Source organism: Cyanistes caeruleus, chromosome 13 (genome assembly GCF_971803275.1).
Source record: "Cyanistes caeruleus chromosome 13, bCyaCae1.hap1.1, whole genome shotgun sequence".
Taxonomy (NCBI): domain Eukaryota; kingdom Metazoa; phylum Chordata; class Aves; order Passeriformes; family Paridae; genus Cyanistes; species Cyanistes caeruleus.
The window spans coordinates 8,322,217-8,342,815 of NC_141713.1; the positions used below are offsets into that span (position 1 = coordinate 8,322,217).

Here is a 20,599-nt window from a genome sequence, read left to right on the forward strand (position 1 = left end):
ACTTTGATGGAAAGGTTGATATGGCATTAAGGAATTGGTTCTGCCTCATCTACTGATGTGCAAAAGCCTTTCTGCCCTTGGCAGAGCTGAGTGAGACACAGGCAGCATGCCAATCCTCACTTTGCTCTAGGAAGGGCGTGTGTGTGGTGAACAGTTGAGGGTTTGAGGAGCCTTGGCTCCATCTCCGAGTGGTACGTGTGGAGGTTAATGATGGTGCATCCGAGATTGGCTCCAGGGTTCATTGTGTCTCCACCTACTCCCCTCTCCTGCTTTTTCAGGATGGTCCTAAGGACATTTCGTCATTGCTAAATTTAACATGAAAGTGGTAATTATGAATAAGAATTTCAGAGAGCAGTGAATTGTCGCTGTGCAGGCAAATTCCCGGCTGTTGCACGCTGGCTGCACATTTTGCACATATCACTGGCTGACTGCTTCATCTGAGAATCCACCAGGGCAAGAAGGCAGGCTTGTGGTACAGGCCCTGGACAGGCTTCAAGTTTTCTACAGGCTTTCTACTGAATCACTGACAAATAACATTCACATGCCACAATTAAGTCATCTGATTTTTGTTTTCATTTATCTTAGCACCAGTTTGCAAGTCCTGTTCATAAGACTGCATACTTGAGGTGCTTTTTTCCTATGTGTCAGTTGTAAAAATTACATATTTGTAAGATGCCTATGCTGGGACAAGCAAAGAATGTGTTTCATTGTGATGTACTAATTGATAATGTTTATTAATAGATTTTTATTTCAACTGCATTTATGTTGGATTAGCAAAAAATTTCCCCCCTTCGGGAAGAGAGAGAAAAGGAAAATATACAGCTTCTATCTCTCTGGAAGCAGCAGTTATTTATTCCAGGCACATGAATAACCATTAATTTGTATTTTCTTTCCAGAGTTTTAGGATATTTGGATAATGTGCTTTTTAAATGTCTTGGCAGAATATACATGATAGTTATTTCAGTGCTGAACTAGCAAAAATTGACCTGGCTTTAAAGTATTAATATAGGTTTTACTACTAATATCTTGTTGTCTTATGCTTGCTTATGGCACTTAAATTTGCCTTTGAAAATGCATTAGTTTATTCTCATCCAACTACAGTTTGTATTAAGATTGAGAGCAAAATGTACATTGCTTCATACACCAGAGATGATCAAACTATATCAGAAACACAGTTGCACTGAGTTAAAATTATGAGATACGTTTCAAGTGTTTGCTGTGCATTTGCAAGTTAAATTTAAAAAGTAGGAAAAAGTATTATATGGGGTTATTTGGTTAGTGGGTTAACTCAAACTGCTCTTTAAATCAAATCAGTGAACTATCCCTGGAAGTAAATACATTTTCAGAAATGAAATCATGATTCTTTCTAATGTTGAAATGTAAGTATAAAGTACTTGTAGTGATTTCTTGGTAAATGCATGTGGCTGCCACTGGCTGTTTGTTTTATTGCGTAGAGTCCCTGTAGTAGCTGGAACCTGATTGCCAGGTTTGAAATTCAGACTAATCTTGTGTGTCCTGTGTACTTGCCTGTGCTGCTCTTCAGTCAGCAAATAGCAAAGCTAAAACCTTACTTTGGTCAATATTTACAGACAAACAATCAGCTTGTTTTTTGACAAACATCCAGTTTGTTTACAGTGAGGGTTTTTTCTGTATCATTCTTCACTTCTGCATTTGATATATACACAGGACTGTCTGTATGCTTTTGGGAACAAGTGGCTTGTAATGGATGTCAAATCGTGTTTAATGTGAATATGGGGACATAGAAAAATAATGCTTTGTTGTCATATGCTTTTTTTTTTGTTTAGTGGTTCACTGGTAGAACATCCAGCAAATCTTGTATTCTGTAATTCTGAAAAAGCAAGTAAGAGCATAGCTATTACTGCTGATCACTTCAGAAAGTCTGGCACAGCCTACCTGGAAACAGCATTTTCTCTTACGTTAAAACTGGTAATTCTAAAAAGAAAGCATGAGATTCAGTTTTAAAAAATATGTTCAGGAAGCAGCTCTGGGAAGAAGGTACAGAAAAAAGGTGTTACAAAATTCATGACAAATTGTTGGGAGTGTAGGAAACTTAAAGAAACACTAAGGAATATTCTGCAGCAGAACATTTTAGTATTTTATATTTTCTACATGCCTATGAAGGTTTCCCTTATGCAGTAACATTGGAGTGTACCATTTAGAACATTTGTGGGAACAAAAAATTCTATAAAGTAACAACACAGCAGCAAATACTGTTACCTTTGAGCACCCAAAAGCTTGTGAATGTCTTATTATTTTTTTTGTTATTTGCAGACATGAAATATTTAATATGTGAAATTACTTAAAAAGAATAATGTTCTAAAAATAATTTAATGAAGGGGCAATGAAAAGTAGAAAAATCATTAAGACCTTTATTTGAAATGTTGGGGGATTTTTGCTTGCAGAAAAATTCAGGGAATTTGGGAAACTCATCTGCAGAGAGGAGGGTAGCTGCTGCTGTGGGCTGGTGTATCACATTAGTGAAGACATCAGAAGGTGTTCTGAAGGTTGTCCTTGTTGGGAGGTTGAACTGAACACATCCAGGTTGGTGACAGGTGCCAGGTGAACATTGTGGGAAGACTGGTGCACTCCTTTCAGGTGGCTTTTCAAGGTTCAGTTCAATTTGAATCTGGAATTTTCTTATTCATAGCCCTCTTCCATGGTCTGAAGGCTGGAGTACAGTGTTTCATCAACTGGGCAGGGACTTTGAGAATTAATGGCTGGAGCCTGTTCACTTGTACACCCTGTTGGAGACATATTTTTTGATCCTTCTTGCTACTATGGGAAAGTGAGGTTGGCTGTTTTCTTCAATCTATAGAGGAAAAGAAAAATAAAAGAAATTTTAATCAGAAAATGTCCTTTGACTTAAAGGAATTTCAGATAGACATAAAATGAACTGAGTATTTACAATGCTCAGGCTGGGTTTTTGAAAGGGAGTTAAATGTGGGGTTTTTTTCCCTGCAGTTTTTAGGCAGAGAATGTTGTATTAGAAATCGTGAGAAAAGGAAGAAGTACTAAACCACACCCTATTTTTAGAATGTGTTTTTGAGGAGTAGTGATATTCTTTTTAAGGTGTTTAACATAAAAATTCTAATTCTTAGTAATGAATTGGGGTGTGAAAACACCTGAAAGGCCAATTAATTATCATAACATCAAATAAGCATCATTTGCTTGTTGATCAAGCAGAACTGAAGTCATTAGTGCTATCAATAGAATGCTGTTTAATGAAAACAATAGCATTCTGATTACCCAACAGTGCCCAAGGACAGTGTAAATTTACTGATAATTAAGTATTTGGTAACGCAAGTTGCTGTTCTGAATGAAATTTAAAATTAACATGCCCTTCTGAGGCACACTTAAAAATCCTTGTCATAAAGGCATTTGAAGGACACGAGTCAGTAATTTTCAGTGAATAATTTGAATCAGAGTGGTCCACATTTTACATCTTTGTCGCTGGACTGCGCTGCTCCCGAGCTTTCTGCAGCCGATGGGGAGCGAATGTGTCGGTCTGGTGTGGTGGGAGCCCCACAAATACCCCAGTCTGTGACCCCAGTGTGGTCTGTGGCTTGCAGGGCAGCTCGTGGGCCTGGGTTTGAGGGAATGGAGTTTGGCAGTCACCACATCCTCAGAAAGAGGATGTACAAAGCCTTCATGGTCTTCATTGCCAGCCCTGGGTGACTTGGCTCAGCAAAGTGACTCTAGAGGTTCCTCCTGGTGGGGAAGGGTAATCTGTTTTGGTCTGGCTCCATGCATTTTCAAATTTTTACATTTAGGATAAATTATATAACTGCTTGCACCTGTGAACTTAGAACAATGATTTCTCACTGCAAATGCATTATAAGAAAATTTTTGTGAAATAATTATAAGAGGAGACCAAGAATTTATTAATTCACTTGAACACTTCTGCTCATTACTTAAGAAATATGTTGTCAAATTTCTTCAAATGTGAACCAAAAGTTACAGTCATAAATACTGCCTCTCATGCTCTTGAAATCTGATAGCTGATTACTTCTGTAATTAACAGAAAATATGGACAAGTGATGTTGGCAATGACTTTCATGTGAATTCTGTGCATTTTTGGGTAGAGGAGAAAATGAAATAATTGAGGAAGATATTGGATTTCTGGGAAAGTTAGGCTGCCCCTGATCTACATTTAGTTAAAATCCATTTTAGTGAATGCTCTGAACAGATTTATTGCTAATTAGCTTTATTTCTTTGCATTTATACAGCTATTGACTAAGTTTTATGTAGTTGATAGGAGTTTAGAGCGCTGTCATCTTGTTATGATGTAAACTCTGGAGAGCCACAGTATTGATCTCAGTGAATTTTACCCTTCTGTATACCACTACAAATATTTTAATAGCAGCTTCAAAATAATTTCCACAAATTAGCAGTTGAACTTGTACATGAACAAAATAGATTTGTTATCAGGTGCTGAAAATGCTTGAAATCTAAACCAGCTTCTATTGCTGGAAAATAATGCCTAGATAGATAGTAAGAAGCCAGACTGCTTGATAGAAAATTGTGGAAATATTATTTTAAAAGAAATAGTTTGACGATGAATGAACAAAAATGAAGCCTCAAATGATGACCTAGTGCAGATAAACTATTGAGCAGTTACTGTTTTTATCTTTTTATTATAAAACAGTTTTAGGAACAGTTTAGGAATTTATAAAAAGAAATTTGCTTGCAGATATTCTTTTGAGAATTATAGAAGAGGGAATGGAAACAAAATGTATTTAGGAAAGAACAAATAGCAGTGATGGTATAAAACTAATAATCAGTGATCCAGAGCAAGGGCATACCATGGAAAATGCTTGATTTCATTGTAAATGAAATAAAGTAATAGCAGTAATTGGTTAATTTCCTATCTTACTTACCTTTGCAGAAGAAATACACTAAAGAAATGCTACATCTGCTGCTCCTGATGTAAAAACATGCTGTCTTGTCCAAAAAGTAAAATTTTTCAAACCCAGCATGTATTTTCTAGCACTGGCCAAAAGCAGGTGCTGTGCTTCCCCTGGCTACTGTCCCACCCTCCAGCCACGTGGGACTCAGAGGCTTCTTGAGCCAGGCATGATCTTTGATTCATAGAGCTCAATGAATATCTTTCCCACAGTTTTAAATAGGCTCTAAATAAAGCCTATATAGTTTTTCTTTGCATCCCCAGATTCCCATTGTAGGTAGTTTGGGGCATCCAGAGATAGTTGTGATTGGGCAGGAGAGCAAAAATATTAAGGGTGTGAGAAGGGGCAAGTTCTGGGATAGTGTGACAGTGGCTGAAATACTTTGACACTACCTTTGAGGAGTGGACTGGCTTAGAGAGACTCCCAGGAGGCAACAAGCAGTGCAGTGGGAGAAGGAATCCAGGCTTAAGTCTTCTGGTTTGCATATATGTGTGTATACACATGTGTATATATGTGTGTACATTTATCTATACCTGAGTGTGCATATATGTATATATGTACATATATATATATGTATATATGTGTGTGTGTGTATATATATATATATATGGACATATGTATTGATATATAGTCTTGAGAGCAGCCAGCAAAAATTGGATGCTGTACAAGGCAGGAGATGAGGAGTGGTTGGATGGGAGGGCTTTTCTTTCTGTGTAGACAGAAGTCTAATCTCAATAAATCTTAAGAATGTAGAGGCAGGTATGACAAAATACATCCATAACTGAAATTACAGTAAAGCTGATAGCATGGCTGTGTGGGTTATTTTTTTTTTTAACTTGCATTTGCTAGCTGGGTAACTCTCAATTTGTTCTCTTTGCTTATTTACTGAGCAACAAATTTTACTCAGCCCTTTTAATGATTAGTGATAATCCTGTGGACAGGGCCATATACAGGTGTTTTGCCTAATTCAGGATTATTGTGCCTGGCTTTAGCTGGTGTTGCAGCTTCCACTTTACCTCCTGATGTTTTATTGGATGAAATACAGCAAGTGTTCTGTTTTAAAAAGGGAAAAAATTGTCCTGTACATGGATTTCTAATTGAATGCCAACCAAAACAAGCTAAATGAAACAGACTTGTTAAATGAAGAATTAATGAACTGAGCATGATTTGTCTCTGAGAAACTGGAAAGGACCTTAGAGTTTATTATTTTTTCCTCATGTTTGTTTGCCCAGGCTGGGTGTGTGCTTGCACAGGTTTTGTGAGTTCATTAATGGGTCAGCTGTGAGTGGTTGTACATAAGAGAACAGCCATATATGCTGTTTGCTAGGTCTGATGCTCAGTAAAAAGTATGGAAAATAACACTGAATGTTACCTTCTGTTTCTCACACATAACTTATAATTATGCAGTTACTTTTGGCAAATACAAAATGTCAGAGAAGAAGGGAGAATCACCATTCATTTCAAATGGAAATGATGCATAGTTTGGGGAGCCTTGTTTTTTGTTGATTTGCTTGGCACTTTTGCCACATGTCAGTAATATCAGCCAAAATAATGTCAGTAAAACCAGGGCAAATTAATTCAGAGACAATTAAGCGTGGAATTATGTTGTATGATTGCATTATCACGTCTGTAGTGGCCGAAGACCGGGTAGGGTCACATTAAAACACCTTAAATTGTCCTGTTGCTGTTGTCTGCTGTTTCACTGTGACCCTTCATGTAAACTAAGCACCTGCCTCTCTTTTAATAATGTTTACATCAATCCTGAGACAGCCTTTCAAAGTCAGATTTTCATCCTCTCTGTAAACTGGCCTTTTACAGTAGCTGCCCTACTTCCCTGCCCGATTTGCATGTGCACTTTCCCACTTGTAACTATTTATATCTGAGACATTTGCCAAGTGTTGGAGGCCCAGGTTGTGTTTTCAATATGAATCTACCCCAGGCCCTTGGATTTGCTTCTGGCTCTCTCCTTCATGCACTTCCAGACTTTGGATGTGAGAAATACTTTTCTTCTAATGCATCAGTCCATCATAATCATGCTGGAGACCTGGGTGCTCTTCTGACTGAGTTATAGCCCCCACTTCTGCAGGGGGAAAGATTATCAAATTTCAGAGACAGGCCGAGTGCTCAGGTTCAGGTCAGTTTTCACATTCATTCTGCAGTGCAGATACAAGCCTTGTTTTAATTCCTAGAGGGTTTATTGTTTTCCAAGACTAGAGACATGCTTTCAGAACAGAAGCCATTAAGGCTTCTTTTTTCACCTTTGCTCCCTGTTTTGATTTTCAGCAACCTCTTTTGAGGGAAATGGTCATAGTTTGGCAGGACTTGTCAGCAGTTGGATGCATTGGCTTATTAAAGAGAGTACAAGAAATAGTTCACCTCAGTCAGAGGCTGAATAGGTCAAAAAGAGGTAACAAGGAATTATGAATAAGAAGCAGAAAAATAGCCAGGGAAAAATGCAGGGGCATAAGGTGCCATGCCATTTGTCAGGAAGATAGGAGGAATGAACCTTTCCCTTTCCCTTCTTCCCAGCCTAACTTTAAGTAGCCAAGTGCATCTTCTGTCTGTGCTTCAAGTTTAATTTTTAGTCTGTACCATTCTCTGCGGTAGGTGCAGAGTTGTGACTCCTGAATTGTGCTAAAGAGCATTCTGAGTTTATTAAGTCATATATAGGTGGTATTGGTCATTTAGGCAGTGAATATGAATGTGGTCCACATCCTTTCCTTGCTCCATGATGGCTCTGGAAATTTTTGTGTGTTGATCACAGGGTATGTGTGGATATGGATGAATGGAATTACCAACATGACTGGAATGAATAAGGTGATTAACATGAAAACTGGAAATTAAAATAAGAAGTACTGTGAAAATAACATTCAAAATCACATAGTAATGTATGAAATAATTCTTTGGTTTTACAGATCATAAGACTGATTTTTCCACATTGGGGTTTTTGGGTACAGTGGTTTCTGCATGGCATGTTTAATTTTGGGTGCTTTAGAGCATCCTGGTTTTTAGCATTGGCTGCTCATCCTGTAGTGATGGGTCTCACATTGTCCCTCAAGCTGAGCACTTGCAGCAAGAATTCCCCTCAAGTAGACCAAAACTCTCTTTTGTCACAGTTTATTTCCAATTCTTTGTCTGCATCCCACCTTCTTTTGCACATCCAGGTGGTGTTGTTGAACTGTGGGGCACACAAAAGGGTGTGGATTGCAGTGAGATCCCAGGGAATCCCACATGGGTGGCTTCTGTGAACACAAGTCAAGTGTGGAGGCACCACAGAGGGTTTCACCTCTGATTTCAAAACTTGCTCTTCCAGTCTGCTGGTGGGGCATATGGTATATACCTCTTATGTGTGTCACTGACTCTAGCATCTCCTCCAGAGTCCCAGCAGGGAAGGCAGGGAGTGAGGTAACTGTGTTTGGCCTCTGGAACACCAGCTAGGCCACTCTTTAAATGCTTGGTCCCAGTCTCTGCTGAACAGGCAGTGCCCCTTCAACTGAGCAGCTCAATCTCATCATCTCCCCCCTCTCTGAGTGTGCTTAGCATTCACCTGTGATGCAGGCAGAGGATAAAGCTCTGATCTTCATTTTGAAAAAGAGAGCGTTTCTCTAGTAACTGCTCACCACATGCCCTAATTTATCTTCAGGATTAGGGGTGGGCCCCCTGCACACACCCCAAAGCACAGAGCATTGTGGTGGAGGGGAAAGTTTTTATTTAATTAGGTTTTTTATATTATTCCTGTCTTAGTAGCTCTTTCCAGAACCTAAATGGTTAAAGTAGAAAATGTTAGTAATTTTGCTGCAAATAAATTGATCAGTATGCAAGACGGTTGTCACCGGCTGAATCATGGTCCACAGTTAAGGTAAACAGATCTGTGATGACATTTTCTGAGCAGAATACCAATGCTGCTACATTTCTTCCCAGAGGTTTCTGACTCTTCTTATATGCGGATAAAATTTCTCTCCAAGAAGGTTTTGTTCGCAGGAAAGAAATAGCATCTTTGTAAGAGTCTTCCTTAAAGGTGGGATTTCTTATATTTTGTGATTTATTTGCAATCGTAATTCTGTCGAGAGCATGGCAAGGAATGTTTTTGCTTTTCTGCATATCCTCTCTGTACAGTAGATGTTTTTTGATGTGGAGTCTATTTAAAGTGTCTGGCAACGGAATGCAAGTAAAACAGTATTAATAGAGTTATCAGGAACAATGAAAAACGGGGATTTTTTATATTCTTTGAGAGTGAGCTCTGTTTTATAATCTCTGTGGTTAACACATAAAAGCAATGACTAAGTATACAGCTAGATTTTTAGCGTTAATATTTCTGTGAAATATTTTTGACTACATGATGGCTTCGTATTTTTGTTGGCATATTCTAAAGTAAGAGCTATGATATAGTTTATTCTTAAATGTCTCTGTGCTAAGCAGAAAATCCCCCTTGCAATTGACTGCAATCAAAACCATTTAGCTGAAATGCATCTAGCTCCCGTATCACTTCAGGGTAATTGAAAAATGCAGTTTCTAAAGAAGTTTTTGAAATCTCCTTTCTTAGAATATTTAAAAGAACATTTTGAAATCATTGTGTACAATGCTGTTGATGGGATTGGGCATGTCTGTAATTCTGTGTTTAGCCTTAGATTCACATTTAATTGGAGGTGATTGACATCTCAGCAGTTCTATGGATTAGTGGCTGGAAATCTGTCGCATTTGTATTGATAAAAGTAGAATTTACACTTGTTTAGTCAGATGTTGGTATCTGACTTGAGTTGTGTTTATTATTACAGTAGATGCTGAAGGATAAAGGAGCCATGTGGAGAGCATGCTCAGTGGTACCTGGCATGGAATAGCAAACCTGGGACTGGTCATCACAGCTAATGTCAGGAATTCAAAGTCTTTGGGAGTCAGTAAAACCATTTCTCCAGTAGACTTCGGGTTATAACCTGGCCCTGTCTGTGTTGCTGTATTTTAGGTGAGGGGAGTATGGTTCAAGTGGCTGAAAATGGTGTAGTTAACAGAACCTTTATATGATGGACTTAGGAAGTCTTGTCATGCACAGCATTTCAAACCTTCCCAGCAGGATTCATGGCTGTGGTTTGTGGAGAGGAGCAGAGCAGGGGCCAGCACCTCCAGAGCTGTGTGATGCTCCCTGTGAGGATACCTGGCCAAAGAGCTGCCCTTCTCTGGGGGATACCTCAGCAAGTCACAAATTTGTGTCAGAGGCAAGATAGAGCTGCATTTCAGGCAGTGGATCTGGGGTGGGGCTCAAGATTTAAAGTTTGGGCTTGAGAGCCATGTTTTAGTAATTCCTTAGCGAAAAAGTGAAGTCCAGGTTCATCCTGGCATGCTGCACATTTCTGTAATTCTTGCTCTGTTTTGGGTTCTTGTGGACTTTCATGGTATCCTTGTGCAGCATTTAGCTTGCTCTTTGTGCTTTGCTTTGTGAAGTGCACAGCAGCTATTTCTTTTGCAGATTTATGTAACAGCTTGAGATGAATGTGAATTTTTGGAGGAATAAATCTCTGTATTTTAACCCAGTATTTTAATGTGCGTTTGCAGATAAACTTTTATTTCAGAAACATGCGGGAATATTTTGGGGTTGACCTAAATGTGGCACTGAAGTAAAGTGTAATGTCCAAACTTTGAATGCTCAGTAGTGAAATTAAGTCTGGACAGAAATGGAGGGACTAATTCTGCTTTTACATTGTTCCTGGATTAATGTGGCTCCTCAGGGATCCCCAAGATGAACATAAATATTACTGGCAGGACCTGGCCTGCTCCCAGACATGACAGTGATAACAAGAGCTGTTAACTGTGATATAACTGGAGGAATGTTCACTAAAGGTTGTGAGTGTTGTGCTGGGTTTTGTTCTAATATCATTTCTGTGTTCTTTGGCAGATCTCTAGGAACTCTCTAAGCTCCAAATGAAAGAGTGCATGCATTTTTTCAGAAAAAAAATTATTCCTATTTGACACTAAGATGCACCTTTTAAAGATTTTAAAGAAATTTGTTCAGAACGCTGCCTTGATGGTTACAGATGATTTCTGTGAATGTTCAGCTTGATGTTGTTTCACTTCCTGAGAATTTTACCATTACGTTTATGTATTTTAATTTTGGGTAGAGTAAGCAACACTTGTATTATTTCCATTGGCAAAAGGGAAGTCCACTCTTTGAACATTCAATCTCAGGAAGAGAACACCTTGTTTCCCAGCACTTGCTGCTGAAACTCTTCTGTGAACAGCACTGTTAATGTGTATTTGGACATGGGTTTAGATAAGCCTGAAAACATGATCTTTATGATTGTTGACCCAGCATGTCTTTTAATTTTTCTGTCAGTGGGGAGAGGAAGGGCGAAGGGCTCTACAGAAAGAGGTTTGCTCAACCTGTTTTGGATGCACCTCAAAGCATGGAATGCATAAAGGAGAGCAAGGGGGCTTTGTTGCCTTTTTTCATGGTGAGCTGTAAAGTTACCTTGAGCAATTAGTTTTGGCTTTTGGACTTTTAAAAGTAGATGAATACAACCCTTGGTGTCTTTTTTCATCATCTTTGGTTTAGATTGTGGAAAATAAGGTTACAAGAGTTTCTCATCACAATACGGTATGTTCTTACTCTTAAAATACTGCTCAGAGGTGATCTGAAATTGTATTACAGTTACTACTTAAAAAAAATCCGATCTCCTTGATGATCTATACTTAAATGTGTTTCTGAGTGACGGGGACACTTTGCAGGTAGATTTATTACGGTTTTTACCATCTGCTTTAATAAATGAGTGAGCAGAGCATTTCAAAATGACCTTCGGTTCTATCCGTGAGAGATAAGTTTGAATGTTCTGAGTGAATTATGGGCATTAGGCAGCTAAGGGTATTTATTCTGGAAATAGTGGTTTACCAGTTGTTTGCATGCTGATGCTTTTATTTGTCTGGAGGCATGCTAATGTGCATTAAAGCTGTGTTTCCACATAGCTGCAGCTTTAGCCACTGTGGAACTCTCTGTGGTGTGTGGGTGTAGGCAGAGGTCTCACTGTTTGGCCTTGTGGACTTTGTTAAAAAATACTGGATTGCTCTGTTGCTTTTTAGTTGAAAAGGAGTTAATAAAACTAAATGTACTAGAAGAAATTCATGAAATCAGTGAACAGATAAAATGTTATTATTTGAAATGCATAATGTTGCATAATGGATGTGTATAAAGTGTGGCAGAGATGGAAGTGCTCTCCAGACATAATGAAGGAATGTGGATTCCTGTCTCCATAATTGAAGTTATTTCATACTTATCTGTTGGGGAAAAAATAGAAGGATTTTTTAAGCAGATTTTCTTTCCATTAGTAATTATATTTAGCTATAGCTCCAGATACCTTGCCAAGTTTTTTTTTTTTTAAAGTTGGAAGGAAGATGCATTTTCTTTCAAGATAATTAAATGTTTTGACTGTAGATTTTGCCTCCAGAGTGAATAAAGTATACGTGCATTAGAAAAAAGTTTTAATTGCTCATATAGTTTATAAGAGTTATACAGAGGAAAAACATTCTTAAACCCATGCTTAATAATGGGATAGAAGAAAAGGATATAAATATGTTATATTCCACTTTTCTTTTTTGAATTGTAATGAACTGTTATTAATAGATATTGAAGTACTTGCCATTAGTGTTCTAAAAACCATTGCATAAGGTGAGCTTTTGCAGTTTCTCACATCAAAGTTTTGAGGTTTGAGGATCTCATTAACCTGTGGCTATACCTTGAGCCATGGCAGAGGGGTGAACATATCAGCCTGGATCTTGGGCTCACTTCTGCTCTGCATGACACCACACAGACACCAGTTCAGTCTGGCCCTCTGAATGCCTCCAGAATATCAATAATAAAAACCAGCATCACCTGATAATTCATCTCTGCTCTCAACTCTTGGTCTCTCGAGCAAACTGTGTTTTTGAACTTTCTTTTTCTTGGTGCCCTGGTACCATGATCTGCAGCTTCCTTTGCCTTGGGAATTCAGCTCTGTGTTTCTGTACAAGGCACTTTAACTGTTGTAGAAGGTTGTTGGCCTTCATCTGACAGCCTCTTTGAGACTTAAAATGAGAACCATTAGGTCAGTGGAATTACAGAGATACCTACCTGCAATTCTCCCTGTCTCCCAGGCACTGTAATGTCTACTGAGCTGGGCATTTTCTAAAGGATCTGGGAATCTGTTGGGTTTTAGTAGGAGAGCTTTACTTTTCCTTAGAAATAAAAAGGAAAGCTTTATCTGTTTTGGGAAGGGCCTGTCTCTAATCAGCAGAGTTTTCTCATTGAAGGTAATGGATTAAGGGATTTCCCCCACCTCTCCCCCTACCTCTGCCTTCCAGAAATGGCATCAGATATTCCTGGCTCGGTGGCCCTGCCAGTGGCTCCAATGGCGAGTGGACAAGTGAGGATGGCAGGATCCATGCCTTCCAGAGGAGGAAAGCGTCGCTCTGGGTAAGCCATGTCCTTTTTTTTCAGGGCTGAAACTGGAAATCACTTGTATTGTAAAACTCAAAATGCACCTGTATATATGTGTGTGTTTATTATGTAACGTTATATTTATGTAACCTGCATTACAACATTGGTCACTAATGTTTTGTTTTTCTATTCACTGCATCTGTTCTTCCTGCAAGATCAAACTTGCTGATAAGCATATGGCTTGTTGTTTTGCTTCTTTCAAAAGATTTTCAGGTTTGGCAAGGTATCCAGAAAGGAGTTTGGATGTGTGGCTGTTGTAGATATAATGAATGCGTATTGCCTACATCTGTTTAATCTTACAGTGATTTATCGAGTGTATAAAGGTAACAAGATTGCACATGCAGACTTACTCAACTTCATCTGGAGTTTACACTTGGAATCTCTTAGAGAGAGGCCTGTTAAAGATGTTTTCTTTATAGTTCCAGGTACAGAAATAGCATGAGGGCTCACTCTTCAGAGATTGTGGACCACGATATTCCAGGTCTCACTGGAAGCGCAGCACAGTCTTCTTCTGGGAGAAGGATCTGAATCAAATTCAGCCCTTGCACAAGCTTGAGGGCTCTGCTAAAGAAGAAAAGTTGTTTTAAAAAGTGTCAGAGGCAGATGTGGTATAGGGGTAGTTGCCCACATCAGATTGCTCTGTGGCAGCTCATAGTAATTCTCTGTTAGAACAAAAGTATAGCAAGAGCTTGAGAAGAACAGAAAACTACTCTCTAGCGTTGACAGCTCCCTCCTGCTTTTATCAAAGGTTGATCACAAATAGTAATGGTCTTTGGGTGATGCTTTCTCAGAGATAACTGATCTGAGAATCTCTTCAAAGGAGATTGATTAGTCTTCTATTTAGTCCTAAATAAGGCAGTGGTGGGGCTTAACAGGATTGACAGCGTGAGTAAAATCTTTGCCTAAGGAAGACATTATTCCTTGCAAGAGTTACTCTAGGGATTGCTCACCAAGGTGGGTTGCCAGTTTTGTGTGTCTGCTCCAGTGACAGTGCTGGAGTCTCAGTCTTGGACTGAATTAACAAGGGAGGAGGTTGACCTTGCCTTGACTGTGGGGCGAGGTTGGTGTGATGTGAACACTCCGGGTGGTTGTTCTGAGGGGTGTTCTTTGTACAGAACAGTTTTAATATCTCCCCCCACTGAGTGCTCTTCTTATGCTGATCTAACTGTATGAAATTGGTTTGAGAAACTCCTAAAATCTAGCTTTGACAAGCATCACATTTTTATTTTCAAGCTGCTCAATGAGAAAACATTATTAGACTTGCACTCAAAAGAAAAGACAAAGCATTAACATCTTTTCATTGCTACCTAACATGGATAAGGTTTTGTACTTGAGTTGCAGGATATTTGATCTCTTTTTTGATCATAAACCATGTCAGCTCTGAATATCAGTTTGCAATTTACTGTTGCCAAGGTTTGATGCTGCTGACTGTGAAATATTCTGATATCAAATACTGACTTGATATTAATTGAAATGCTTTAACTGTTGCATTTTAAGTATTGTCATCTATTTGTGAGAAAGTGAAGTGAGGGGAGGGTGGCAGGAACATAAAATCAAATTATTTTAAATGTCTTTAACATGTTAATTCAATGAGTAAATTAGTACAGAGTCACTTTTATACCTGGATCATGGTATTTCATCTGTGCACCATAGCTGTGAACTAATGGCCTTTCTCCAGGCCTGAGCTGAAAGTACTTTTTTTTTTTTTTTTTTAATATTCTCTGTGTGTGTATTCAGACCTTGAGGGAAAGAATGCCTGCTGTGTCTAATTCCTCTGAGCTTCTCTTTGAACAAAGTTGCAGCTAACACTTGGCCCTTTCACTGCTGTTCTGTTGATACATCTTCCTACACCTCAATCCTTGGGCATTTTAGAAGTGAATTTTGTGTCAAACATAAAGGAGTGGAGCTAGCATACACAGCCAGCTTTCCTAGTTTTGGTTATCTCTGAAAATTGTTTCTTTTTTCATAATTGCTGAGGCAAGCTGGCAGAATAATTGCTGTGTGGACTTGAATGTAGATCAGTTTAAAGTCATTGGCTATACAGAAGGTGTTTCTGCCGTGTCGGCATTTGCCTTCATTGACAGCTTGGAAAAATATTTTTCCTTTCCATAAATTATATCAACTATTTCATAGAAAAAAGTGACAGCATAAGATAATGCACTGCAGTGGTCAATAGCTACCTTAGATTAATGCACCCTTAGTTCTTTATTTAATGTGGTTTTAATTTAGGCTTTGCTGTATTAGAGGATAAGGGGCTCTTTCTCCTTCCTGGGCTATCTGTACCTGGGCAGGGAGGGTTGGGGTTTTTTTGATGAGCTGGTTTCAACTGCATTGGTTTTGTTTTGGTTCACAGTATAGTCTTGCCTTTTCTCTGAACCAGAACTGTCAAAATCTGGGGAAAAGAGACCTCATCCCAGCATTCTACCCCCCAATATTGCTCTCAATGAAGGGCTCTAATAGAGATCCCCATCTGCTTCTCAGCTGCATTTGCTCCTGACCATTCCTGCCTGCCCTCTTCCTACACTGTGTAATCATGGCAAGCATCTTTTGACATTTCTTGGGAATTTTATATAGTAATTTTTGTTGCAGTGTTGAAATCCTCTCACATGTCAATTTTCTTAACCTGTGCAGGTCCACCTTGTTGGAGATGTTTTAGTTTGTTGATTTTTCTTATGAAAATGTTTCTAATTGAGAATAATTAAATTTTAAAAGGTATTTTTATCACTGTATTTATGGTAGCCCCACATCTTCTAAGGAAAATACATTTTAATAAGTACCTCATGCATCAGGCCTTTTCACAATTGATGTGAACAGTATGAATGAGGAAAACAAGATTTATGCTGTCTCTTCAAAACAAAAGAGCAGAGTGCAGCTCTTTTTTAAAGCCTCTTTTTAATGGGAATTTTAAATGAAGATAAAAGATAGTCTTTCTGAATCTTCTGAAATGATGTCATTTGTCTTCTGGGAGGCTGCTTCTACTGTTTTGCTAATGTGCAGTATATTCTATCTAAACAGGAGATCTTATCTGTCAGGGTATGAGGAGGTTGATGGAATATTATTTTTACATGTTCTGCTGTGTTCTACTAAAGGTTACAGCTGATTCACTGTCTTTGCCTCGCTGTAAAGCAGACACAGTGGATCAGGCAGGACACTGGAATCAATGACTTTATACCTGAGGGGTTTTTATTTAATGTTTCGAAGGGTTTTTTTTTCATTTTGCCGAGTGAAGTTAGGAAATGTGTTACTAACAAAGGTGGAACAGAGATATATTTGCTCTTGCATTTTTTAAAAGTATTGATATTTTAAATGAAATTTGTGTTTCATTTCCATATGAAATAAAAGGGTTGGGGTAGTTTAACAAAGCAAAAGCATTATTTAAAGACTTAGTCTGGTGCACTGATGTTTTACCCTATGCATTCTGATTCTGCTGTGATGAGCCCACTGTAAATGTGGGAGGTGTTACCTGTGGATGTTAACCCATCAAGACTCTCCTAAAGTTAATAAGCTGATATCCAACCATCTAAATAAATAGGTGTGTTAGTCCCCCTTACTCCCTCATACAGTGCAGGCAGCAGGATCAAGCCTTAAACTGTTATCATCATCTCTAATTCTCTGCATTGCATTCCAGTAATACTAAACGAGATTAAATGCGGTACAGCTAATGTTTGATTTTGGGGAAAACCCATCCCTTAGCACTCAGCTGGAGTATTTGGCTGGAAGCTAAATAAATCCTAGAATTATATCCACCAAGGCATGTGATCTCAGTGTACTGGAGAGGAAGGAAAAGAGTTCCAAAATTAATCTGTCCCAGATTAAAGCAGTGTCTCATAAAATCCCTGAAGAAAAGGCTTTCCCCCACAGGTGTATAAATTTTTCTGTAGCCCTTTTCCCCCAGTTTGAAACTGGGTGTTTGTCTCAGATGTGTTTCAGCTGCCAGTGAAACCAAGTAAGGATGTGCCTGATGTGATGCTTTTGTGAGTAGCTTCAGGTGGAGTCCTCCACTTTTAAACAGACAGCTCTCATGTAACACTGAATTTTGCATTTTCAGTGCAGGTAGAAACATTCCAATTCTAATAACTGGGAAGGTTTTTCTGGAATGTCACCTGCAGGCACATTACTACACATGGGGAGGAAGCAGGTAGGAGAGAGGAGACTCTGGGCTACACCGTGGTGTGTAAATGTTAAATTTCTGGGAGTGCTGTGGGTCAGGAGGATTCAGGCTGCTGCTGCCAGCCCTGGAGGCCACATTTGGGGTGCCAGCAGCAGCTGGCTCCTGTCTCAGCACAGGTGAGGGCACAGGCCACTGGGGGTCGGTGGTGTTCTGTGTGAGGGATCACAGACTCTGGAACCGCATTTGGTGGTAATTAGGTGAGCAGAGGTGTAATTCATAGTGAAAACGACGATTGCATCAAAGTTAAGCAAGTTAAATACTCAGCTTTTCTCAAAGCTCTTTGGGGAAAATGGTTTTCTCTCTGCTTCCTCTAGAAATGAATAACCACTGTTAACATCTGGAAAATATTATTGTAACTTTTCAGATGCCATGTCCAATTCCTGTGCTCGCTTGCTGCCCTCATTCCAGTTGAGTGGAGGTTGCTGTGGCTCAGACACATCTTTTATGGGCCAGTCTGCCTTGGTTGTCTGAATTTAAGAAGGAAGACAGTGCCTGACTGGCACTTCTACTTCTCTATACTGCTGTAGTTTTAGAGACTGTTTTTGCATCTTTGTTCCCACAATATGGACATACAAATCTCAATTTGTCATTGGTAGGAATCCTTTTAATACTGAAATAAATATCCTTGTCACTTTGAAAGGTTTTTGCCTTTAATAGGACTTAGACCTGTTAATATGAAAATGTGTTAGAGACATGGAATCTGTAGTTGTATGGAGTTTTACTACACTGAAAGGTTAGAAAGCTTAGAATGTTAAAGAAATCTGAAAAAATGTTTGCAAAACACAGCTGTAGTTTCCTATCTACGCAAATTAAAAGTGATTGATCAGGGTTTGTATATCATACTATTGTATTTCTTTATTTAAATAAACACACTAATGCAATAATTGTAAATGATAGTTTTATATCAGCTTGATTGTCTAATGGCAGAGTTGCATACTTATAATTGGGGATATAAATATCCAGAGGTATAAAAATGTCTAAAATGCTTTGTAAATTATGCTATTGTATAACTTTGCGGTGATAATATCTATGATACAATCACACTGCCTAATACAGGAATCTAATTTATATGTCTAAATTAGGAAGATAATCTTCCTAGTTTGTGTAAGAAGTGAAGAAAGATGTTCCTGCTCCCTGGAGGAGCCAAACTGGTGGGCTGGGATTTGGCCCAAGGAAGAACTCAGCTCCTCCACAGCCCTAAGAAGGTCTGGGACATAAATCAGCTGATGAGCTCTAGGCCTGGGGAGGGTGAGCAAGGCTGGAATCCTCAGTCATTAGCACCTCTAGGTAAAACACAAATCTGACAACATTGAGAACATGTTGCTGGCTTGAATGTTCATGCCACCACTGCCAACGCCTTGACTGCTGATCTGGAAATCTTGCTTTTACAGAATGGACTTTGATGATGAAGATGGGGAGGGGCCCAGCAAATTTTCAAGGTGAGCATTTACAAAAGAGTTGGCCAAATCCCTGACTTCTTTCAGTGGGGAAAGACAGCTGTCTCGTTACTGATGTTTTAAAATCAGTATAAATATGGGTGAAGAACTTGCCAACAACTCGACCCAAGTATTAATTACTCTTTTTATCAGCTTTATAGCAGAAATCTGCCTAATGTAGTTTCTGGCTTATAAAGCTGACAGCGTGTGTGTCACAATTTCATTCTGCAGCTATATCAAATGAGAAAACTTGTGATTTTTAGCTTATTATTTCAACTGCTGTAGATGAAACTTCAGTTATTTGACATTGCTGAAGTTGTCTTTCAGCCACTGAAAATGCTATTTCATTTCTAATTTATTGCAGATGTTAATTGCTTGTTAAGACAATTTGACAGATCCTAGAGGTGGATTGTTTTTTTTAAAGTTAATGAGCTTTACATTATGTACCATTAGGTGTAACTGAATAGTAAAAATTGACAAAAATGTTAATTAACATGGAATATTCAAAGCTAGAAATAAACAGTAAAGCCTCATTGCCATTTTTTCACTCTTCCTTTTTTTTTCTGGTCACACTGTTTGCATTTTTTCATTAGAAATCAAGCAGCTGCAATGAGGGGTGTAGATACTTCGAGGCCTGTGGGTAACTGCTGATTATCCAAATTGTAATTGCAGCTCTGTGGCAGCAGCCACGTTGAAACACAGCTGTCACTGGAGGGTTTAACAGGGTTATTCCAGTGCAGAAAGAGAAGTGTGCTGAAGATACACTGTGGCACCATATCATAATTTACTGGACAAGACCAGCAGCACTCCTGTTTGGTTGATGTCATTTATAGAACCAGTCCTTGGGGTTAAAACTGGTGATTTGAGAGCTTGATCCTAATATTTGCTAGAAGACACATGTTAAGGGAACAAGATTTGTGAGGAATGGGGCCTGATTTGTGCCTGCACAAGCATCAGGGTTACTGGGCACACTGATGCACGTGTGTTGGTCTTTCCCCGCTCTGGTTTTGGCCTTTCAAAGCTTGGGGCTGGGTTGAGCCAATAATTCCACGGCTTTTAACAGAGAGTTATGCTGTCCTGTGCTTAGACTCAGTTGATTTTAGGTGTCAGATCAAAATCTGATATTTAAGTCTTAAATGCTGTATAGATTGTTCTGTCTTTAGAGTACAGAAAAGCCATGCAGAGATACCCAGGGCTATGTTCAGAAATCTTCTTCTAGTTGTTCCCTTCTTCAGGTTTCTCTCATGACTTATTCCTAGCTTGTTTCAGTCAAAATTATTTAGTTATCAAAGAGCTGCTGTTTAAATGTTGAAGCTAACCCAGCTGGCTTTGACTGAAGTGCCTGAAGGAGCATGTGTGCAGAGTCAGCTGGGAGACTGGAAGGGAAAAACCAGTAGTTGGAGGCAGTAACATCTTCAGCCCAGTCAAGCAGAGAAGGATGAGTAGCAGAGCCCCAGGCTGGTGGGAGCAGAGGAGTAGTGGTGTTAGCACAGTGCTCCATGGCAGGTAACAGACTCTGCTTCTCAGGGCTTCCAGCTCAGCTCAGGTATCCCTGCATGACACCTCATCCTCACATGGGGCCTGTGCATGTGCTTCCCCTGTAATGTGC

The 20,599-nt window shown here is 39.1% G+C and overlaps 1 protein-coding gene across 5 annotated transcripts in view; it reads left to right on the forward strand.

Moving 5' to 3' along the window:
* The window catches only part of ARNT2 (aryl hydrocarbon receptor nuclear translocator 2), a 95,728-nt gene that overhangs the window by 9,949 nt on the left and 65,180 nt on the right, over positions 1-20,599 (forward strand). For 3 of the 5 annotated variants that reach the window (XM_086849540.1, XM_086849541.1, XM_086849542.1), the window contains exons 2-3: positions 13,248-13,359; positions 18,946-18,993. In XM_086849540.1, the coding sequence (XP_086705666.1) occupies positions 13,248-13,359; positions 18,946-18,993 (160 nt within the window). Of the gene's footprint in view, positions 1-8,852; positions 8,944-13,247; positions 13,360-18,945; positions 18,994-20,599 lie in introns of those variants that run through there. The other 2 variants (XM_023933910.2, XM_023933911.2) reach the window with 1 other exon arrangement.